This window comes from Patiria miniata, unplaced genomic scaffold (genome assembly GCF_015706575.1).
Source record: "Patiria miniata isolate m_02_andy unplaced genomic scaffold, ASM1570657v1 HiC_scaffold_17, whole genome shotgun sequence".
NCBI lineage: Eukaryota > Metazoa > Echinodermata > Asteroidea > Valvatida > Asterinidae > Patiria > Patiria miniata.
The window spans coordinates 6,434,476-6,456,311 of NW_024037055.1; the positions used below are offsets into that span (position 1 = coordinate 6,434,476).

Genomic DNA, 21,836 nt, shown 5'->3' on the forward strand with positions numbered 1-21,836 from the left:
CTCTAGTTTCGCCCCACTTACCGATGATCATCACATTTAACACTCCTCTTTCTACTGTCGCGCAACCACCCTCTAGTGTCGCCCCACTTACCGATGATCATCGCATTTAACAAGTCCTCTTTCTACTGTCGCGCCGCCACCCTCTAGTGTCGTCCCACTTACCGATGCGTGATCATCGCATTTAACAATTCCTCTTTCTACTGTCGCGCCACCCTCTAGTGTCGCCCCACAAGCTTACCGATGATCATATTTTCGCGCGAGTGTGACGACACAAATATGGCTGTGATGACGTCATGGTATGCACATTCATTACCCGCTCTACTCTCGAACCTTTTTATGCTACCTGTTATTCTCAAACGCCACAGGTCGAACGCTGCATCAGCAGAAAGATCCGAAGGAAAATGGGTTTCGTACCTGGTTTAGACTTGATCAAGTCATTCACTGGCTTAGCGTTGATAATTTAGCCTGGAAGTGTTTCGTTATAAAAAGTTTGTTGTGTGTTTTTCTTTATTATGTACAGGCTGATTTCAATTTTGGAATGTTTTACGTGTCCTTTTTGCCAAATTTATCGTGCTTTAATTTGTATTATTAGTTACGTCTGAATTAAGTGCATGATGCAAGTTATATGGAGGTATAGAAAATTTCCGGCAAATTAGTGCTTACCTAAATAATTCTCAAGCGTTCGGACCCGGTCCTTCTTCAGTGGTGTATTGTTCCTGATTCTTTTTCATGTATTTCTGTGGAGTTATAACGAATAAGTCGACGGACACTTTTGTTTGGGACATTTTACTATAGTATAGATCAGATATATAAATTGTTTATTGAATGTAAATCAGCCTCCTCGTCACGTGTAGCGGAATTATGTAAAGCTGTTAAACAGTATCGTGATGTAAACAATTGGTAAAGATAATGTAATGTTAAGTATTCCTCACTTGTTACATGTTAGTGGAGTGCATTTTATTAAGCCTTTCAAGTAAAAACACAAATTGCATGTTCGTTGTTCAACACGCTTTGTTTATAGGGTTAGAGTTTTCGAGGTAGGGATTTAAAGGTAACGGGTGTGGGTGAGGGTTCCCGGGTTTGGGGAGGTTTAGGGGTCAGGTCACATGTTAGTGGAGGGCATATTTTCATTAAGCCTATGAAATAAAAATACAAATTGCATGTTCATTATTCAACACGCTTTGTTTATATGGTTAAAGTATTGGGGTAAGGATTTACAGGTATAGGTGAGAGTTTTAGGGTTTGAAAACTTTTGGGGTTATGAATAGGGTGAAGTTGAGGGTCTTAACGATTTTGCTTTGGATAAGTTGGGTTAAAATAAGCCCACAAATATTAACAAAATAGGACCACGGCAGCCTAGTTGGTTCAAACGTTTTTTGGAACCAGTAGTTAGTTAAGAATGTGATGGTGAAAGGGTGACGTCACAGAATTACGCATATTTTTTGTAACAAACACGGTTATTGTTTGTACTAGGTTTAATTTCCTTCAGTTTTTAAATATTATTATTACTATTATAATATTTGGTTTATTTGACACTGTAAGGCTGAGTTGTACGGTGGTTATATCATTTGGATTTTTAAATACACGATTTTTCTTTACAAATAATACTAATTAGTTAATGAGATAGAGATAAATACATATTTGGCCAAATTTTTGATTACAAAATCTGGAACTTGGTCACAGGGTCTAAAATGTTGTTGTGATCAATTAACAACTATGTAGTGATGCGTGCATGAAATTCAATTAGTATTATTATTATACTATATTATTACTATTATATTACTTAATGTAGGGAGACACCTTATCGTTATTATTATAATTATAACAAGTATACCCTTTGGGAGACATTTTAGCGTCATAAGTTATACCTTTGGGAGACACGTCGAATTAGGGAGACATTTCAATGTCTCCCTAATTACACATTCCTTACTTAGAGGCAACATTTTAACTTCGCAAATAGGCTAGATCGATTGCTCGTGGTCCAGTTATAAAAAGTTCGTGGGGGTAGGATAAGGTAAAATTGCGGTTACAGGTCATTAAAGATGGAAACAAATGTGTGCACATAAAAAAAGCTACCCTCCCATCGTTGCAGCTTAACCCCTGACCTGGATCCGCCCCTGACGTGGTCGAAAATATCGGTTTTGTCTAGTTTTCGATTTCGCTTTTGCTACTCAAGTGTTTACTTTGTTAGAGTTTAGGCACTCTCCTGAAGACGGTCAGAGCATACTGACCGCAACGTCGAGTTTATACCTCTGGTTCTTTTCAGAACCATTCTCTTAGTTGAGAAATTATTCACACATGGTGTTTCCGCAAACCTTTCTTTACCTTACATGTAGTCCAGTCGAAGCCCACTGCTGTGTGATGCGGGATATGTCGTTTTTACCCCCCCCCCCCATAAAACATGAGGCATTATGGCGCATTACCGGCGCAGCACCAGTCCCACATCACAGCAGTCAATGAAATCGGGTCAATCACAAGTCATGCAGGGTCACACGTATGGGCAGTACCATATCGAGGTAAGATTGCCAGACCGTGTCTTGACAATATTTACTGTAGCGGCAAGATGTTAATTTTGTTTTGGTTTGAATCGTAGTAAGTTTGTTATTTCAAGGTGTTTTCTATATTTTGTAATTTGTAATCACGGCGTACCGTTGATTGGAATAAGTTTGTTGCGGTAACATGTAAACTTGGGTTTCTGTAATTTCGTTACAGCGCCCTCTGTTGAGATGGCACATTAATGAGGTCAAGGGTAACATTTTTCACGATGATTGGGCTCCGATTGCATCCCCCAATTTATTTATAGGGAGCGTCTCATAAGTCGGAACGCTCGAACGTTCTCATTTGAACGGGGTGTTCCCGGACGTGTTCCCAGACAGGAACGCTCTGCGTTCCATTGGGAACAGGCCACCGTTCCGTTGGAACGGCACAATCCCTTTGCGAGAACGGTCCAGCGGAATGGTTGTGAATACGCGATTTATTGCGCGTTCCAGTGGAACGTTCCCAGCATAGCGCGTACACGATGGACCAGTTTAGAATATTTGCCCGTATTGCGTTAGGAAAAATGGCGTCCCGATCCCCGGCAACCCGTGAGTCACGGAACGGTAGGTTTTTCTTGTTTTTTTGCGGATTTACAGGTAATATTTGGACGTGATTGTGAAATTCCTATGATGTTTTGGGTAATTAGTTCAACACAAGTTACGAGTGAACGTTGATGGAGATGTAAATATCGTTTCTGTGCTGAAATTTCGGTAGCCCCGACCTCACATCACATGCAATCGCTACGGTGATTGCGTATTCACGTTCAAGTATGCTGGTGCAAGAACAATCCTTTTTATATCTTTACCATTTAATAAATTTACCAACTAAAATAGAACGATAAAAGCGGAGCTTACCATTGACGATACACACTTTGTCAGAAAAATATGTCGTTGAATTAACTCCGACTCCGAGGCCTGCAATATTACGAAAAAATGAACGTACGTATACCCGACTGCGAATATCCCGCCGTGCAGCATTCCGACGGGAACACGCTGTTCCCTCCCCGTTCCAGCTGGACCGCAGATCGGTGCGTTCCATTCATTGCGCGGAACGCACCCGCGTTCCATTGGGAACACGGCACGTTCCCAATGGAATGCCAATGGAACGCCTGGCGTTCCAACGGAACGTACATTGGACCGCGAACGTTCCCGACTTATGAGACGCTCCCTTAACTGGCCCGACCGCATCTGGCCGTACAGTACTATGGCAAGCTCTGTAGTACGGCCAGACAGCCAATGCTCCCCTAAACGCTAAACTCTGACGTAGCGATTTTGCTACCGATTTTGATCGAGATTATCTTCTCATTCAGTACAGAAATTTCCAAAGTTAAGAATCCTAGTCGTAGAGGAACTCATACCTTTTCGAAAAAAACGTTCTTTTATCTAAAAATCTTCATCCATCTGACAAAAAAACCCGACTTTCAATTATCATCTCCTACGAATATTGTCCCAAAAATGTTCCTCCATGCGATTTCGAAATGGCGGCCGCGTTGTAATGGATGCATTATGCGGGCGCGCTTGGGCAATATTATGAATGTGCATTCAGTTCATGACGTTTGTCAGGCGCCGGGCGGCTGGCCATACAAACACGAGGTCATGAACTGAACAATGCATATTCATAATCAAATAGAACTTCACGGTTCATGGAGCATGAAACCGAGGATTGCAAAACGTTGCTTTGGATATATTTATGTGAAAATATGATTGTGCATTATACATCGAGTCGCCATGCAGTGCTTGATGCTTGCATGTTGTCTTTTTGGCTATACACTGTGGACGTTGTTCTGACGATAGGTCTACGGTCTGAATCTGTAATAGGCCTACTGCTAGTCGATCATTGTCAATCTCATGGTCTTAGATTACTACGTTACTTTTTTTGTAAGCAATCTGGACCTTGAGGCGAGACGTCTCTGGCACAATTTGATACCATGTACAGGGGCGTCGCTAGAACACAGAGTTGTAGTCGAGTACTTTCCGAGTACTTTGTTTATTACCAAGTATTGAGCTGTTTCTTACGAACAACGCAAGAGAAACATTGACAGTAGACAGCAAAATGAGGTCAGTGTTAGAGAAAATGTTAATTTGAGACTTTGGTTACATAAAACTCATTTTTAATTAACCTTTTGGGACAGAAGTACCCTAAAAGTACTTGAAAAGTACTCGGCGAGTACTTTCCGAATACTTTTGTCTGAAAGGGTTAGTTGGTTTCAAGATTCTGATTGTCTAAAGTGTTTCATTTCTTTCGGTGGGAATTTACTGTCCAGTGTCTGCATTATGCAGCTTTCTCCATACTAAACCATCATAATCTCTGGTAACTAAGCTGGTACTCAGAAAGTACTCGACTACAACTCTGCTAGAACATATTCAATGGGGGGGGGGGGGGTGTCGGACCAAATTTGACAAGTCTGCGTACAAAACATCCGACAAGCAACAACAAAAAAAACAAGAAAAGGTCCTCATATTTACAAATTTGCGGACAGACAAATGTATGGCAGGTATGAAATGTAACATTTGCCAACAAACTTTGCGAAATATTTGACAAGCAAAAAAACAAACAAAAAAGCCTGCTCAGATTTCAAAATTTGCCGACAACAATAATGTAAAAAAGGCCCTCAATGTTACAAATTTGCCGGCAACAAGTATGGATTTGCCGAAAGAACTTTTGGATGGGGGGGGGGGGTGTCACACCCTCCACCCCCCCCCCCCCCCACCCCACCCCACCCCCCTCTAGCGACGGCCCTGACCATGTATAGCAGTGATTGGTGTATTGATTTTTTGGTAATATTTCACCAGATTAGAATCAAAACGGAACTCGTAAAATTAATAATTACCACACGGCCACGCGCTGAGTCTATCTAGTGATAACAGGATGGACTTTGAACGCATACATGCTGCCTCCTCCGTTATTGCTGTAGGCATAGACGGTGTAAGCCACACTGTTCGATAGAACACAATCGGCAAATTTCACCAGCCTCTCGGCAAGATACAGCTAGGTCACAATGAAAACATAGGCGGATTTGTTTCCAGTATAGATACCATGCCAAGTTCAAGAGCATGAATTTGATTCAACGGACGTATTTCCCTTCCCAGCAACAAGTTGAAAACGAATGAAGAATAACGTAAGTAAGTGTTTGGGTTTCGGGTAATACAGGGTGAGTGAAAAAAACGAATCCCAAATGTCGGGACTATTGTTTTAGTGAAGCTCTGCATGTAGCACTTTCGAAATAAAAACATGAAAGCCCATTTCATAAGCTTTCTCTTAGTACAATAATCATTCAAATCACTCGTGTACTTTTCAAGTAATGGAGTTTTAAACGCAACCACCGTTCTAAAGTTCTGTCCACGGATCACAAAAATGGTGTGCTTTCTTCAGCAAAACGAAAACAATTAACACACATCCCTATCGGATTTGTGTTCGTTTTGCTAAAAGAACACTGAACTTGTTGGTGAAAAACGGTGGTTGTGTTTAAAATTCCGTAACTTGAAAAGTACATAAGTGATTTGAATAATTCGGGTTTTTTTTAATCACCCTGTATATACTGCCTTCCCCATACCACAAAAAGACAAATTCAGTATATTTTGCAGTATGCATAATAAGAGCGCCTCCATTTGGAAGGTAGGTACCAGCCCCCCCCCCCCCCCCCCCCCCCCCAACCTGGGAGCGGGCAGAATAATTGATAGGTGCATACAATTAACAACTCGGCTTTATTCAACTCGGCAGCTTCAAGAAGCGAGTAATGAGAAAATTAGCGGCATATTTCGTAGGATCGGCGCTGCTGGCTTCTCTCGGCTACCTCTTCTTGGGAATTTGGTTGTTCACACCACGAGATCGAGAGAGGGCGGGTGCATTTGAGGATGCGTTTGTGGATGCAAGGGACCCATATCGCCTGTACATGAACACCAGTGCAACGCTACCGCCGGTAGGTGGCGCTATTCGACACTACAAATCACTGCTTGACAATGAGGTGAGCTTGGTGAAATAATGTCCATAACAAAATTCCACGATTTGTATTTCGGAATAAAATGCGGAAGATAAATGCACACAAGTCTGTGGAAGACGTGGTAATCGAAATTGTCATTCAATCAAAATGACTTGGAAACTTTCGTTCCCACAAAAGTTGGGGCTAAACAAAACACCTAAAAACAACGCTTCGCTGTTTGAAAAATACATCAGAACTTACATCAGAACTGGACAATTTTCCTTAATTTTGCTGGTACCCGCTATGATTTTGCACGCATAAGGCGAATTGTTTATCCCAAAAGGAAACCCGTCAAATCTTACCGATGATTTTAAGTTTTTGTTTGAGAAAAACCCTTCACAAAATGTGAGAGAGCGCTGAAAATGTAACTTTCTCCGGGTTGAGAATAAAACAAAACAGAAAGGTGATGAGTTTCGTGTTCCCAAAAGTTGACATGGTATCCCAGTGAAGAGGTGTAGGATTACAACACAAAAGACACGATAACATATTGCTGAGTGGTACTTGATACAGTTGTGTCATCCATGATGCCTTTTGCATCATTGTAGATTTTATTCAGAGGTTTAAAGTTTGTATAGTCTGAGAATAGGTGTGGAAGATGACAAGATGAATTTATTCTGTTTTTACCCCAGACACCACGTACAAAACAAACGCTGATGTAAAGCACAGGACGGCACCAGACTATTACTCATTTGCATACATGTTCAAAGATTTTGCATATGCAAATGATCTAATACCAGGGTGAGAGAGCAGGTAGTGAATGGCGCGTACTGCTCGACACCCTGGGAACGAAGTTGTTTCCAGTGCTGTTTAGGCCTATGTTTACTTTGGTTTAACTAGATACGGGACTTCTATTTTCAATTCGCAGCCAGTCACTCTGAGGTGTTCCTCCTGCGCCGTCGTGTCCAGCTCGGGGTTTCTTCTCGGCAAAGAAGCGGGGCAGGAAATCAACAGCCACCCCTGCACCATCAGGATGAACATGGCGCCCGTGGAGGGCTACCAGCGCGACGTGGGTAACCGGACGACTCTCCGTGTCATGAACTTCTTCATGACTGGGCTGAAACCCGAGGAACTGCCGTCGGGCAGTAGGGTCATGGTGTGGGGCTTGTTCAGGCGGAGTGTCTACCTCGAGAGGGCGCGGAATTTGACCGGGCGACTGAGCGCGGTGTCAACCTTCCATGGCCAGACGGTGGAAGGGGAGGGGGAGGCTGCGAAACTTTTCACCAAGGAAACGGGCCAGCCGTTGTGAGTACAATATTCCGAAAGCGGAAAGCCTTTTCTTTCAGAGACATTTTAATGGACACCGCCATCTTTGTGGTCACGTGGTAATGTCTACCTCGAGAGGGCGCGGAATTTGACCGGGCACTGTGGTCCAATGGTTACGGTGCTCGACTCGTGTGCCGTGGTACATGGGTTCGAATCCTGACTGTGGGAACATGGTGCTTGTGCTCTTGAGCAAGGCACTTTTCCATTATTGCTTCGTCCTTCGGATGGGACGTAAAGCCGTAGGTCCTGTGTGTTGTGTAAAAGCACGTTAAAGAACCCAGTAACACTTGTCGCTAAAGAAGGGGTTTGCCCCAGTGTTTCTGGCATTGGCAGCAATTATGCGCCGCAGCACCTACCAAAAAGGTGCTACATAATGGGTCTCATAATGTTATGATACTTCCGTACCTGTCTTTGGTTGCATTCTCCCCCAGCGCTTCGTATCCTTTGGAAAAAGGCGCTATATCAATACAGTTATTATTATTATTTATTATTATTTATGAATGTCAGGGGGTATTACAATAGGCTTTATTCACGAGTCGGCCATATTAAATTGAAAGCGAGGTAAAAATCTTCATTAATATTGAACTTACCAATAGAAATGAAAGCAATGAAATAAGTTAATTACAATTAATACCAGTCTGCTCCAATGAATAAATATAATTTTGTGATTAAACATTCCCTAATATTTTAAGCCACATAACAAAAATGAAAGTGAGGCTTGGAACGCATAAATAGTCTGGCACCATCCCATTCAACAGTTCATAATTTATAAAATACATTCAGGGAACACGATCAAAAATGGCTTCCCCGTGAGTAACATCTATAGAAATACATCTCATCATGCCTAAACATGATTGGACAGTATTCTGTAGTAAAAACCCTCTGAGATGACTACGTGACCACAAAGATGGCGGTATCCATGAAACGGTCTATAGGTGGGCGAGAACATCCGGGAATTTATTTACATTGGCTTAGCTCCCAGTCCTATGGTCTTGAAACTCAATGATTAATTTGAGTCTGAAGCTGGCGTGCAAATGAATGGATGTTTTCATCGGATGATATCAGCCCTCCTTCTCCTATTTCCCAACCATAAATGATCAAGAGCACAAATCTTTCACCAAGGGCAGAGATGAATATTTTTTGAATGTTGAAATGTTTTGCTTGCTGACAGATGTAGAGCCTAGAATTTGTATGTGCATTAAAGAACAGGGAATGCCAATTACAATTATTATCTTATACTGCAGTGACAAAGACTGGATGAAAAATAGTCTCGCCAGTCCACGTTCACGTGTTTTGTGAACGTCTTGGTACCAAACATTGACTAGTCTAGTCAGAGACCCTGTGTTTGAATTTACCCAATTGTTATCTATACGGAATCTCGTTCCCTTGGTGTCGAGCAGTACGCTCCTACCACTACCTGCTCTCTCACCCTGGTACTTACATATTTAAAAGTCTTGCACACGTATGCAAATTAGGAATAGTCTGGTGCCTGGCTATGCGTTAAATCAGCGTTTATTTTGTATGTGGTGTCTGTTTCAGGTTAAAATGTTACAATCTTCTCAAGCCAATATGCAGTATCACGTTTCATATTAATATTAGCAAATTGGAAAGCAAAGGATTACATTAGGAAAGGTGTGGACGTAACAATTAAAACACGTAATGCACGTTGGAAATAACAACACCAAGCACACGATATAAATCCATTACTTGCCCATTGCGGTATCGAATCAGGACAGAGGACGAAAGTTTCCTATCCATATCCAGGGCTTACTATTGGAAACGAGGTTGAATGTAAAGTAAGCCCTGGGGACGATCGAGGTGGACCTATACGTGATCGGTTGAAAAGAAGTTGAGGTCAACATTTTTAATTTTATAATAGTCATCAATACAATGCGAGTTATACAATGCCTGAATAAATCTCCGTCATTTGATTGGTGGGTCGTTGATCACGTGTCATTGAATTACATGTATTTCATCGTCCCAACGCACGGCTGGGCCGTAAAGTTCCATTCCACGGTCTTTTAGCGGCTCTGACCAATCAGATGACGAGGACTTATCCAGGTGTTGTATAAAACAAATCATTTGGTGACAGATAGAATGGAAAATTCCACTCGGCTTAGCCTCATGGAATGAAAAATACCATCTGTCACCTCATGAAATTGTTCTACCATTGCGCTCACAAACATTTAGTATTTGCATAATATTTTCAATATGTTGTTATTGAAATGCTTTCTGTTCTTTCGAAGTAGGCCTACCCATCATTGCCCTTGATTGGATGGGTCCATGACTAGTCATACTGTAGGACGCAAAACAGGGCGTTACCAAAGTTGTATAGATCCTATATGGTGCCCGGATATGCTGTATATTCTCGTAAAATCTCAACTTACACGCTCTATATTTTTCGACTCTTTGTTTTCGACAGAGGAGGAACCAAATCGTGGTTATCCACTGGATGGTTGACTCTTATGATTGCCATCGATGTTTGCCAGGAAATCCATGTTTACGGCATGGTGACTGCCGATCATTGCGCGTAAGTATTTTAACAGCACACTCTAAAAAGTCAGGGTTAGATTTGACCCGGAAGGCAGGTCCTATTTTGACTCGATACTTGCCAGGGTCGAAATGGCTCAAAAGGAAACTTCTCTCGCTCATTTTCGTGGTCATTTTTACCCAAAACCTTAGCAAACGTATCCGTTTGACGTATGACCCAGAGAGTGTAATTCTGATCCTGTAAATTGTCATTTTGACCCAGAAAGTGTCATTTTGATCCAGAAAAGTGTCCATTTTGACCCAGAAAAGTGTCATTTTGATCGAAAAAAATGTCATTTTGTCCAAGAAAGTGTCATTTTGACCCAGAAAAGTGTCCATTTTCACCTAGAAAAGTGTCATGTTGAAACAGAAAAGTGTCATGTCGACCCAGAAAAGTATAATTTTGACCCACAAAGGGTCTTTTTGATGCAGAAAAGTGTCCATTTTGAGGCAGAAATGTTTCATTTTGATCCAGAAAATTGTCTGTTTGATCCAGAAAGTGTCATTTTGACCCAGAAAAGTGTCATTTTGTGTCCTTGTGACCCAGAAAAGAGTCCATTTTGAGTTAGAAATGTGTCGTTTTGACCCAGAAAGGTGTCATTTTAACTCAGAAAAGTGTCATTTTAACTCTGACAAGTATAAGGTCTAATAGAAACTAAGAACCTGGACTCTGAATCAAATCTAACCCTGGGTATTTCAGAGTGTATGCTTGTTTGAATACAGGGCGAGTCAAAAAAGGACCATTGTTTTAAAGAAGTTCGGCATGTAGCATTTTCAAAATTCTAGGATATGAAAGCCAAATTAATAAGCTTTCTTTTAATACAAGAATCATTCAAATCACTCAATTTGGTACTTTTCAAGAATTTTGAACACAAACACCGTTTAAAAGTTCTGTCCACGGATCACAAAAAAGGTAAGTGTTCTTTCAGCAAAATGAAAACAATTCACATACATCCCTTTGTTTTCGTTTTCCGTAACTTGAAAAGTAAAAGAGTGATTTGCATAATTCTTGTAAAACAAGAAAGCTTATTAATTGGGCTTTCATATCATTGATTTTGAAAGTGCTACATGCAGTACTTCATTAAATAATTGGTCCTGCCATTTGGGTTTCCTTCTGTTTTTTTATACTTACCCTGTAAAGTATACAATAAGATTATCTCAAAAAGTGAATTTCGAGATCATACGAGATTATATAAGAACATAAAAGCTTTGATGATGGAAATATAGTTCATAATTATTTTGTATGATGGTTTTTCTCGTTAGCTCTTCAACAGCAATAAGTTTAATGCTAAATTTACATAGATGAAGGGGAAAAATCCATAACCGATTTCACATTGTTATTGATGTCCTTGCATTGACAGACACAACCCCCAAAAGGACTTCCCATATCACTACTACAACAACAGAGGCAAAGAGTGCTCGATCTACCGAGGGGCTGAGCTCAACAAGCGTGGCGGACACCGCTTCATGACGGAAAAAGCAGTCTTTGCTCGCTGGGCCCTGCGGTATAACATCTCGTTCCACTACCCAGAGTGGGAACTGGACAAAGCATTGGCAAACCTCGATACGCCCTTTCTCAAAAACCAAGGTCGAAGGCCCAGTTAGCCACTTCCGCGGATCCGCCATATTGCTGGGACGAAAGCGAGGTCACTGTTGTGTTAGAAACAGAAGAAAAAAAACCTTTGGCTGGGGCGTGTTTTCGAGACCGCGACCAGAAACATGTTTGTGACGTCAAATTTATAACCAGAAACATGTTTACACATGCGCACAAAAACGCTGAACCGAAAACAATTTAAAAAGTTGTAAACAAACATGGCGGACATTTTGACAACATCGATAATTTTTAGGTGTTCGCGGCCAGTCCCGGCGAAATTCGGGATAATACCTGGGCATGTAGGTTGTATAGACATTAATTACAGGCCATTTAAAATGTACAAACTTACGATGTACGTATTAATAATAAGCACTGCAAGCTTATTTTCCCCCAACACTGTTTTGTTACATGTCGTGAATTTATCTTTCCGCCATCTTGAGATGCACTACGTAACCGACCCTTGGCCTTGGTTCGGTTTTGGTCGGAACAGTGACGTCACTCTAGCCAACCGAAGTCACGAAAACGCTCAACCAATGACCAAAGCCGATAAATGACAGTGTCTGCTGGTCACGGTCACGAAAACACGCCCATTTACTGTGTTGCAACGCAGGTAGTTGAGCTATTAGCAAGTACAGCCGCTCTTTTCGAACTCAACCTTGCAAAGAGCACGAACATTAAACAATTTCTGCGAAGTCTAACTTCTGCAAAATACGGATACTTTGTTTGAGAACCGGACCTTGCCGACCATTTAACTAAAACGGCGGTGCCAATACTAATTACTGTTGTATGCGAATCCACGCTAAATTGTTGAAAGTGGTTGCTTAAAGCTCGGTAAGTCTTTGTGAAATAATTGTGGCCTTTGTGAAATATTTATTTATAGGTTTGTGAAACCATATTTTTACATGGTTATATGATCCCAGGATACAGCAGCGTATCCAGCTTTTGATGTCGGGGGGGGGGGGGGGGGGGGGAACCGCACATCCGCGCCGAAATGTAGACATGTTATTTCTCCGGACACTTGCCCTCCGTAAAATCAAAAAGCGGGGGGGGGGGGGGGGGGGGGGGGGGGGGGAGGGGGGGGGGGGCTGGTACCCATCTTTCAAATGGGGGCGCTCTTCAAAACTGACCATTATTATGTATACTATATTATTAAATGGACATTTTCACGGCGCATTGTAATCGTTGTTGAGCGGGATTTCTTTGGTGGGATTGATGTCAGAAGAACTCTATAAACACTTTCAATCAGTGCTGTTAAAAACAAATTGTTAAAAAAATTCGCCGGGGGGGCACAGTGCCCCCCTGCCAATCCCCCTCCCCCCTCCCCCCACTGGATACGCCACTGCCAGGATAGCCATCAGGTTTGCCATTTAGACAATACAGTTTACGTTACGCTTCCATCGGGAAATATTAAAGGCTTCATGAAGTAATTTTTTCCGAGGAACATATTTTGTGCGACTTTCTACTCCTCTTAAATATATGAAAACTATTTGACATCCCTTTTGATTAATTCTATCAAAAAAGTGCACTTCTTCCAACATTAAAAAAATATATATCTATGCTTTCCAGGACAACCGATGGCGCAGTTGAATGTTAATGTGATGTCGTTTCAGGAAGACACTGTTCACCGGGGGTTTTCTGTTCAAATTGTGAACCCAAAAATTTGCTTATTGAACATTATTGTCAGAAAAGTTTGCTCATTGCCTTACTGACATGTACTGACACAACAGTGCATCACCGAAGAAAGAAAATTTACGACAGCGAAATGTCCAAAATTCTGGTAACTTTTGGCACTGAAATAGATCTACATTAAGGTTTCTGCCTGAAATGACATCACACTTTTGCTCATTAAAATGGACATAATGTTTGATGGATCACAAAGGTGTATTTCCAACGATTCCATTTAAAAAAAATTGCATTGTATGGACCCTTAGCCTAAAGAGGTTTTTAGTAATGCAATCATATCGATCACATGTGAATAATGCATTGTGAAAGTTTTAAAGTCGTTATTAAAAACATATTTTGATATCGCTTGTCGGTGTCGTGTGTCACGCTCTGAGAAATGTATTGCACGGTGTTTTTTTTAAGTTTATTACGCATGGTGTTTAAACATTATCAAATGATCATCATCATAAATATTTCCCAACTATATTGATGAGAAAAAAAATGTATCCAATGCTTTATAGGTTTCAGAAAAAAAATCACATAACCCTCGTCATTTCTCATCGATCCAAAGATATTTATCATCTCCTAATAGTTCTGCCAAATCCACTTTTGAGGGCCGATAAAAGTCGGTCAATATCTGTCTGGTGTCTGGACGCATCGACTTGGTTGGTGCACGGTTGACGTTGGACGAGCGCCGGTCGCATATCTCCGATATCTTCGCCGTGTCCAGAGTCTCTGTGTGAGTAAATGAGACATTGTCTTAAAGAGCAATCCCATCACGCCATCAATGCTATCACGACTGCCCCCTTCAATGGCGAAAGCACATTGCTTTCGCCACTGACGGACGTGTGTGTTTCAATCTGAAAATTAATGATTGTACAAATGTAACATTTGAATTTAAAATAAATATTTTTTGTTTCCCCTTTATTTGAAGCAAAGTATACATTCATATTCCGCGGAGGGCGTAGTTTAATTGAGCAACATATTTATGGTTGATTTAGTTGACTGCAGTCTTTTTTCCACGGAGGGTCATAATACATGTACTACGTGTCAAAAAAACCTTGTCTCATTTTTGATCTTAAATAACTCTGTTGTTTACCAATGGAATTAAATCAAAATTTCAGATCATGTAAACAAGGCATGACAAATTTTACGGAGCGAGTTTCATCAGCTATGTGCAAGAGGGTGTGATTTAAACACCATACGAAATAAATACTTTCAAAGTGTCGATACAGCGCTGGAGACGGTGGCGGAAGGCGCGTGCTGCGGCCGAAAGCTTCTGAAGAAATGCAGGATCACCTCTGATATCATTGCATACCTTCTTGATCGTGTGTTGCGCCAAATGATCGAAGAGGTGTGAAATGACATCAGGGGTGATCCTGCATTCTTTCAGAAACTTTCGGCCACAGCACGCGCCTTCGCCTTCGTCTCCAGCAGTGTATCGATATTGGAGGATGCCAAGTCGAAAGTGGCAGACATTTTTTTCGTATTGCGTTTAAATCTCACACTGTTGCGCAAAGTTGATGAAACTCGCTCCATATAATTTGTCATGCCTTATTTATGTGATCCGAAATTTTGGTTTAATTCCATTTTTCACATAAGAGTTATTAATGATCAAAATTATGACTTTTTTGACACGTAGTATAGAGATGCACAGAACGACTAAAACTTAAGATAGAAAAGATGCAATCTGCAAGCTTCCCAGAACTTACTTAATTGCAGAAAATTGTACAGCTCCGGCAGTATGCTCGTGCAGTTTGCATGCCAATCCTCCAATCGGAGAACCCTGATCTGGTCACGTGGGAAAACTTTCAGCCAATCACGGAGGTAAACTGAGTACATGCCGAGGCTCATCCTCTGGAATCAGATTGAAACGTGAAAATAATAACGTGTCATTGTAAAATATTCACTGTGCGCCTACAATTCCCTATAAAAAAAAATGGCAGGACAGGTTGGTAAACCAAAATGAAATTTAAGCAGCGACCAAAATAAGCAGACGACAAAATTACCCCCAAAAAGACAAGAATAGTTTGTATTGATACAGACTGGTAATAGTGGACCAGACAAATTGGAATATTACACTCTGAACGGCAAATTTTGGCAATAACAGGCAACTATGTCAGATCAATCCGTCAAAGGATGGAGAAGAAAATATTTTCCCATACTATGCCTACTATAAATGCTTAATAGTGCAATCAACTGATTAAATAATAGTTAATTGAAGAGAAAAACAAAACTTACTGTCTGAGTTTTGTTTTGTAGAAGGTACGTGCAGTCGCGATAATCCGTGGCTTTTTTCCCGAGGCAAGATTGGAACTCGGCGATGAACTTCACGACCAGATCATGAAAAATCGACGGGCCTTTGTCGTAGTTGTGGTGGTTGAAGTAGTTGAAGTCAGAGTACAACCTATCATCCAACAACAGCCGGAAACATAACAAATTTAGCACATGCATGCATACTTTCATTTGTTTAAAGATGACTGCCCGTGCTATTTTTTGAGGTTCACTCCGCAAAACAGATTTGGTTTTGACATTGCATTTTGTGGCAATTGGTTTGTTTTGACCTCAATATAAGCTAGGCCAAAGTGAAAGCATGTTATTAAAGATGCATTTGCCTTCAAATATTCTGTTAAATTTTCTGCTAACAACCTCCTCACAACCCTACAAACTGAAATTTTACGTTCTTGTCCATACTTACCGATCGACGGGGTCTCTGAATATGACAATGATCCTTGTAGCTGGCAGGATCGTTCTTATTATTTCAGACAATATGTTCGGTGGGCTGATGTCCTCGGAGAACTTATGCCATTGCGTGTTGTCCCAAAACGTTGAAGCCGACGAGTCTCCTGTTGAAAGAGAGACAAGGGGGAGCCGATCAGCCCAAGTTCATGACCGATGCATCAAACGATTCGACGCAGACGGCAGGCGCCAAACGTCTCAGCTGATATATCAAACAATGTGGTGCAGACGTCAAACGATGCGGTGCGGACGTCAAACGACGCGGTGCGGATGTCAAACGACGCGTTGCGGACGTCAAATGACCCAGAAACAGTCTAAATTTGGGGGATCTTAAAACATTTCAAGTCAAGACATGATTTAAATGTTAGTACAATGTAGTTGATGATATGCTGATGTCTTTTTTTCTACTATCGATGATGAAAGCACAAGATCAGATAATAAAAAACATCTATACACATTCGAAATCGAAAAAAAAAATAGTATAAAAAAGTGCATATTACTAACTGCACGTTCGAAATAAACATTGAATCAAAGTCCCCTTTTTACAGGGTCATAATGAAACGTGTCACGGGGTCAGTGTGTGACCCTAACCAGACCTACAGCTAGTAATTCTCACCTATGACAATGTTTGGATCTGCGCCATGTACAAGCCGTGATGCAATGTTAATCGACTGCCTTTCAAGGTAACGCTGTAAGCTCACTGACGAAAAAAAACCAAAATTAAATCTTGAAAGTTGAAAATTGCAATTCACAAAAAATAATTTATCATTCTAGAATGGCTAAAAAGTTCTTTCAATAACTGAAGTGGTAACTTAATGGACAATGTAACCAGTCTAATTCACAAGTGACAGTCAGTCAGTGTTATCCGGTTTGTATTAAGCGTGACGTCATTTAACTTGAACCACGCCCACTGCACATGGAGTACCATTGGAACCACTGAAACCGGAAGTAGTACAAAGTCGCTAGTAATTGGTGTGTGGGCATGACGCAGTCACTTACGAACCGGATAGATAACCACATCAGTCGTATGCACAAAATGACATTCAGTCAGTGGTGAGGTACAAAGAAGACTATACTGGCCCCCTGGAACCGCCACAAAAAAATTGAACTAACCATAGAGCAAGGAACTAACCTCCATGAAAGCGATGCCGCGTCCACCAATGTGGCTCCTTCACCGTCGTCTGGATCACCTGCGGGTGACCGTGTAACTTGGCGTGGAGGTCGGTCGTTCCAGATTTGGGCATTCCGGCGAGAAAGAAGTACGGCATGCACCGAAGGGTGGTGGTGGCTGCCGCACCTGCACTGACGCGTCTACCTCCCGCGGCCAGCGGGGACGGTGCCCTCCAGCACGGGTTCTTAAACTCGTGAAGAAATCGCTCGGGCACTCCATCGAAGATCTGGTTGATATCAGATATCACTATCGAAAGTCAGGGTAAGATTTGACCCGGATGATCCTGATTTTATTTGACCCGGCCCGATATATTTCAGGGGCAAAGTAACACTGCTCGCCAGGATAATTTTCTAGGCCATTTTGACGGGGTCTACCCGATGTTCCCCAATACCTATGTTCCCAATACCGATGTTCCCCGAAATCCTTAGGGTTAGGGTCAGGGTTAGGGTTAGGGTTAGGGTTATATGGTAAGGATTTCGGGGAACATCGGTATTGGGAACATCGGTATTGGGGAACATAGGTATGCACCCCATTTTGACCCAGACATCATTCTTGGCAAAGGTGTCATTTCGACAAAGGAAAGTGTTATTTTTGACCCTGAAAAGAATATTAGGTCACAAAGCACCCCGATTCTGGGCCCATCTGACAAAGGACTTTTTAGGGTGTATCTTTTTAACGTCTCAGGACATTAGAGGTAGGAATCAACTGTTTCTGATTTCATGAACTCGCACTTCGCCGATGAATCGTGTCCACAGGTGTCAAGTCGTTCCCAAGAAGAAAATAAACTGGACAGATTTGATTGCGTCGAAGAACCCACACCTTAACTTTGCAAATAATGTGCGAAATGGCGAATGTTGTGATTATACAAGTTCGCGGGCAATTATGGCGCGGCGACTTGGCCAAGGTACGACTTGATCCTCATTCCCAATTGGCACAAAACCAGTGTAGTTAAATGCTTCATATAGCAGTGGCGAAGCTAGCGGGGCGGGGAGGTAAGGGGGTATTAACCCCCTCCCCCATTTTTTGGTAAATAGTGCCCTTTTTTCACAAGTGCCCTTTTTCACGAGCGCCCTTTGTTTTTAAAAAGTGCCCTTTAAGGAATGTCGTGCGAACGCCGGCACTCGGTAATTGTGCTGCTCATGAAAAAGCGCCATCTATTGTCTAATATTGCCCATGATCGTCCGGTTTGAACAGCGCCACTGTCCAGCCCCCCCCCCCCCCCCCCCCAACCCGGCGCGCCCGCCCGCCCACCCACACGCACACACTAAAATGACTTTGCTACGCCACTGTATAGACAGTACATTATAATGTAAAGTTTATGCGTCACACTGCAACAAGCAGTTAGACTTACCCGTCTCTTAAACCATTACAAATGTACATGTGTAAAAGCAAACCTTTCAGGAGTCAAGTCAGCGACTCGTACATTTTCGCTCAAGCGAGCGAACAACTCCTAATGCTACTCCCGCAAGCGGGTAAGGCGCCCTCATGTGGCTTTCCTCGTACTTTAAAAATAACATCCCCTTGTAATTATAAGTAACTTACGTCTGGAGCGAGTCTGTAAAATGCCTTAGACAAATTTCTGAAGTTATGCTTGACGGAAGATCTCAGGCGTGGTCCTCCTGCATCTTCCTTAATTGGTATGCTGTCGTTTTTAGCATCTTCCTTAATTGGTACGCTGTCGTTTTTAAGAACAGGCTCCGCTTGAACTGCTTTAGCATCGTCCACATTTTGAAAGCCAGTTTGATGGGGGCATTTGTCGCGTAGTTTGCTGGTGTTGGCACGCGTCGCGATCAGCGTGCTGAGCTCTGGCGACGAATTGTCCCGCTCGTCAGCCTCGACCAGCTCCGCTCGAATGTCGCTCCCGTACGGTATTTCTCCCTTCGGGACGTTGTCCAGGCGGTGAAAGTCTTGCTGGGGGTCGTCGCCGTTAAGCAGCGTGTCCTTGCGGCGTCCATGTGTCGAACTGATTTGGAGGTCGTCCAAGAGCATTTTTATACCAAAGATTGCACATGTTAGGATCACTACGCATATGAAGTCCTTCTGCAGCTGAAATTTATGAAGATATTGGAATAACAAAAGTGGTAACTTATAATGTGTATTGTCAACCGGGCGTTGACCGCCCCTCCCCAGGAAAAAAAACAACTTTAACTTGTTTTTGTTCATACAGAGCCAAAGTTTGTCACGGTATTTTACCCAAGGTCGTTCAACATACCGACACTCTGAATTAACCCTAAAAGGGCATCCGCCCCCCCCCCCCGACTTTTCCCGGGATACCCTTGCAAAATTTTTTTCGCGACCCGAGCTGTCCTGACTTTTTATCCTCGAGTCTTGCGCATCTTTTGATACCAAAAATTCGGACCACGGGTTGCCGCGCAGCGAGTGAAAACTGAATTTCCCCATACCATACACGTAGTGTATACACAAAGCAGAATTACCATTGGTGCATAATGCATATGAATAATTAATTAGCCATAATTCCAAAACTCTTTGACCTATAGAGTCATGAAATTTCTTGGGTATGTTCAAATTATTGTTCTATGCATGCACCGAGTTTCATAATTTTCGTCACTCGATGGCTGAGATCTGAGGGGGGGGGATCCGCCCCCGGCTGTGTGATGGCCAAAATAAACCGGCCCTTTTAGGGTTAAATTCTTCCCAACTGTTCGCCACTTTTTTACCGGAATATAACCAACAGTGAGCTAACTTCATGCCAACGTTGCGCAAATAACATTACCATTATTTCAAAATATGAACGGAATACAAGTGGAGTGCACCAGTAGCGTAAGCAGCCGGCCGTGAGTAGGCCGTACACCTGCTGCGGTGGTAAGCCTATACACTCGCACAGAATCACATACAGCGTCACCTACAATTGACGTTACCCTAAATTATTATTGCGGATGGAAATCGGAATGATGTTTTCAATATTTTGTTCTCACAAAATGAGTCAAGGAGATAAAAGTCAAAAAGGAGTTTCGTTCTTGCTTAAAGTCAACCTATTCAAATCACCGTGCTTTTAATTAGTCTTTTCTAGTTAAAATTTGATTAGAAAACAGTCACTGAACGTGCACCAAGCGACCCTAGCTGTAGTCAGCTGGGCGGAAGTTTCTGTAGTCAAATCTAACTAGCTGTTTGCAGTATACGTGCAGTATACACAGCTGTTGTAGACATTTCACACGGGTGTTTTTTACTGGCCAAATTCACGATCGATTGTTTGAATTATTTGGCATAATAGGCTAAAGCTGCATAATTCAAAAGATGGAATATCCGCGTGTTCTGCTTAAACAAAATTAGAAAATAATATTATCCTTTTAATGGACATCTCCCTGCTATAACGATCACGGAAGAAACACATCATAAAGGGTGAGTCAAAAAAAGAGGAACCCAAACCTCCAAAATTATATTTCATATTTAAAAATATATAGCACCAAACATAATAATGACTGGAAAGCCAATTTCATAAGCTACTTTTAGATGAAAAAAGATAATGATCATAAAACCTCTTTCGTCCCAAAAATAGCGATTTTAACAATCGTCGTCACAATTGTCTTCAAACATCACTTGCGATAAAACCTCAGTTTAAAATTTAAAAATATTCAACAAAGTCCTTTTGAAGGCCCGTCTTTTTTTCTTTTCTTTTTAAGTGGATTTTATAAATCATACTGTTGGCCTATATAACCAGGGTCGTTAATAAAGATATTGTGTACTGTTGTTGACAGTTGTTGAAACAAGTATTCTGTGTCATTTTCTTTGTTGTTCCAGACAGTCAGAAAACACACTAAACTACTTGCTTTTTTGACGACACAGGTTTTAGGGTTATTGCGTTTAAATGGTGTATACGAAACGCTTTTTCCTCAGAAACTTACCTGCATGTTGGTGTGTACTCCCGGCCCAGTTTGCAAGATTATTTCACCATTTCATGTTGATGAATTGAGTTTCGTAAAACTAAAATTCAATTATGGTTCAGACAAGCATAAAACTGACACCCACGGGAATTATACACTGTTATATAAGTGGTCATAATGTGCTGTTACACGGAAAATCGGATAACATCGCAGTGTATAGTTAGAGAATTCGGTTTGTGACGTTGACATGTGTTTAAAGACTAACCATTGGTTCAGCCAGCGTTAATTATAGCCAAAGAGGCGTGGCTTTTCGTGGTACCGGTGATCAACATACTATTCGTGCAATTGTCAAACTATTATTTTATCTGTAAATGTTCTTGCAGGGCCATTATGAGTGAGTTATCAAGGCAACTGGGTTCGCATAATCACAGGCCACCAGCAGAAAACGTAGGAATAATGTTCGAAGCACAGTCATTTTATTACAAGTTATGTGTTTTCATTATATTCTGCATGCAAATT

The 21,836-nt window shown here is 41.7% G+C and overlaps 2 protein-coding genes across 2 annotated transcripts; one reads left to right on the top strand and one right to left on the bottom strand.

Moving 5' to 3' along the window:
- The first annotated feature begins 5,473 nt into the window (after window positions 1–5,473).
- Window positions 5,474–12,097, top strand: LOC119723657 (alpha-N-acetyl-neuraminyl-2,3-beta-galactosyl-1,3-N-acetyl-galactosaminide alpha-2,6-sialyltransferase-like). The gene is made up of 5 exons (XM_038194437.1): window positions 5,474–5,656; window positions 6,259–6,502; window positions 7,383–7,759; window positions 10,203–10,310; window positions 11,671–12,097. Exons 2-5 carry the CDS (start codon window positions 6,275–6,277, stop codon window positions 11,912–11,914), a joined length of 957 nt encoding a protein of 318 aa, XP_038050365.1. The 5' UTR covers window positions 5,474–5,656; window positions 6,259–6,274; the 3' UTR covers window positions 11,915–12,097.
- Window positions 12,098–13,660: 1,563 nt separating this feature from the next.
- On the bottom strand, window positions 13,661–21,445 carry LOC119723658 (carbohydrate sulfotransferase 15-like). Its single transcript, XM_038194438.1, has 8 exons — window positions 21,339–21,445; window positions 19,018–19,521; window positions 17,437–17,701; window positions 16,921–17,004; window positions 16,264–16,411; window positions 15,807–15,972; window positions 15,278–15,422; window positions 13,661–14,300 (listed from the first exon to the last, which is right to left on the bottom strand). The coding sequence occupies exons 1-8, from the start codon at window positions 21,342–21,344 to the stop codon at window positions 14,116–14,118; spliced, it is 1,503 nt and encodes a 500-aa protein (XP_038050366.1). The 5' UTR covers window positions 21,345–21,445; the 3' UTR covers window positions 13,661–14,115.
- Window positions 21,446–21,836: the final 391 nt, after the last annotated feature.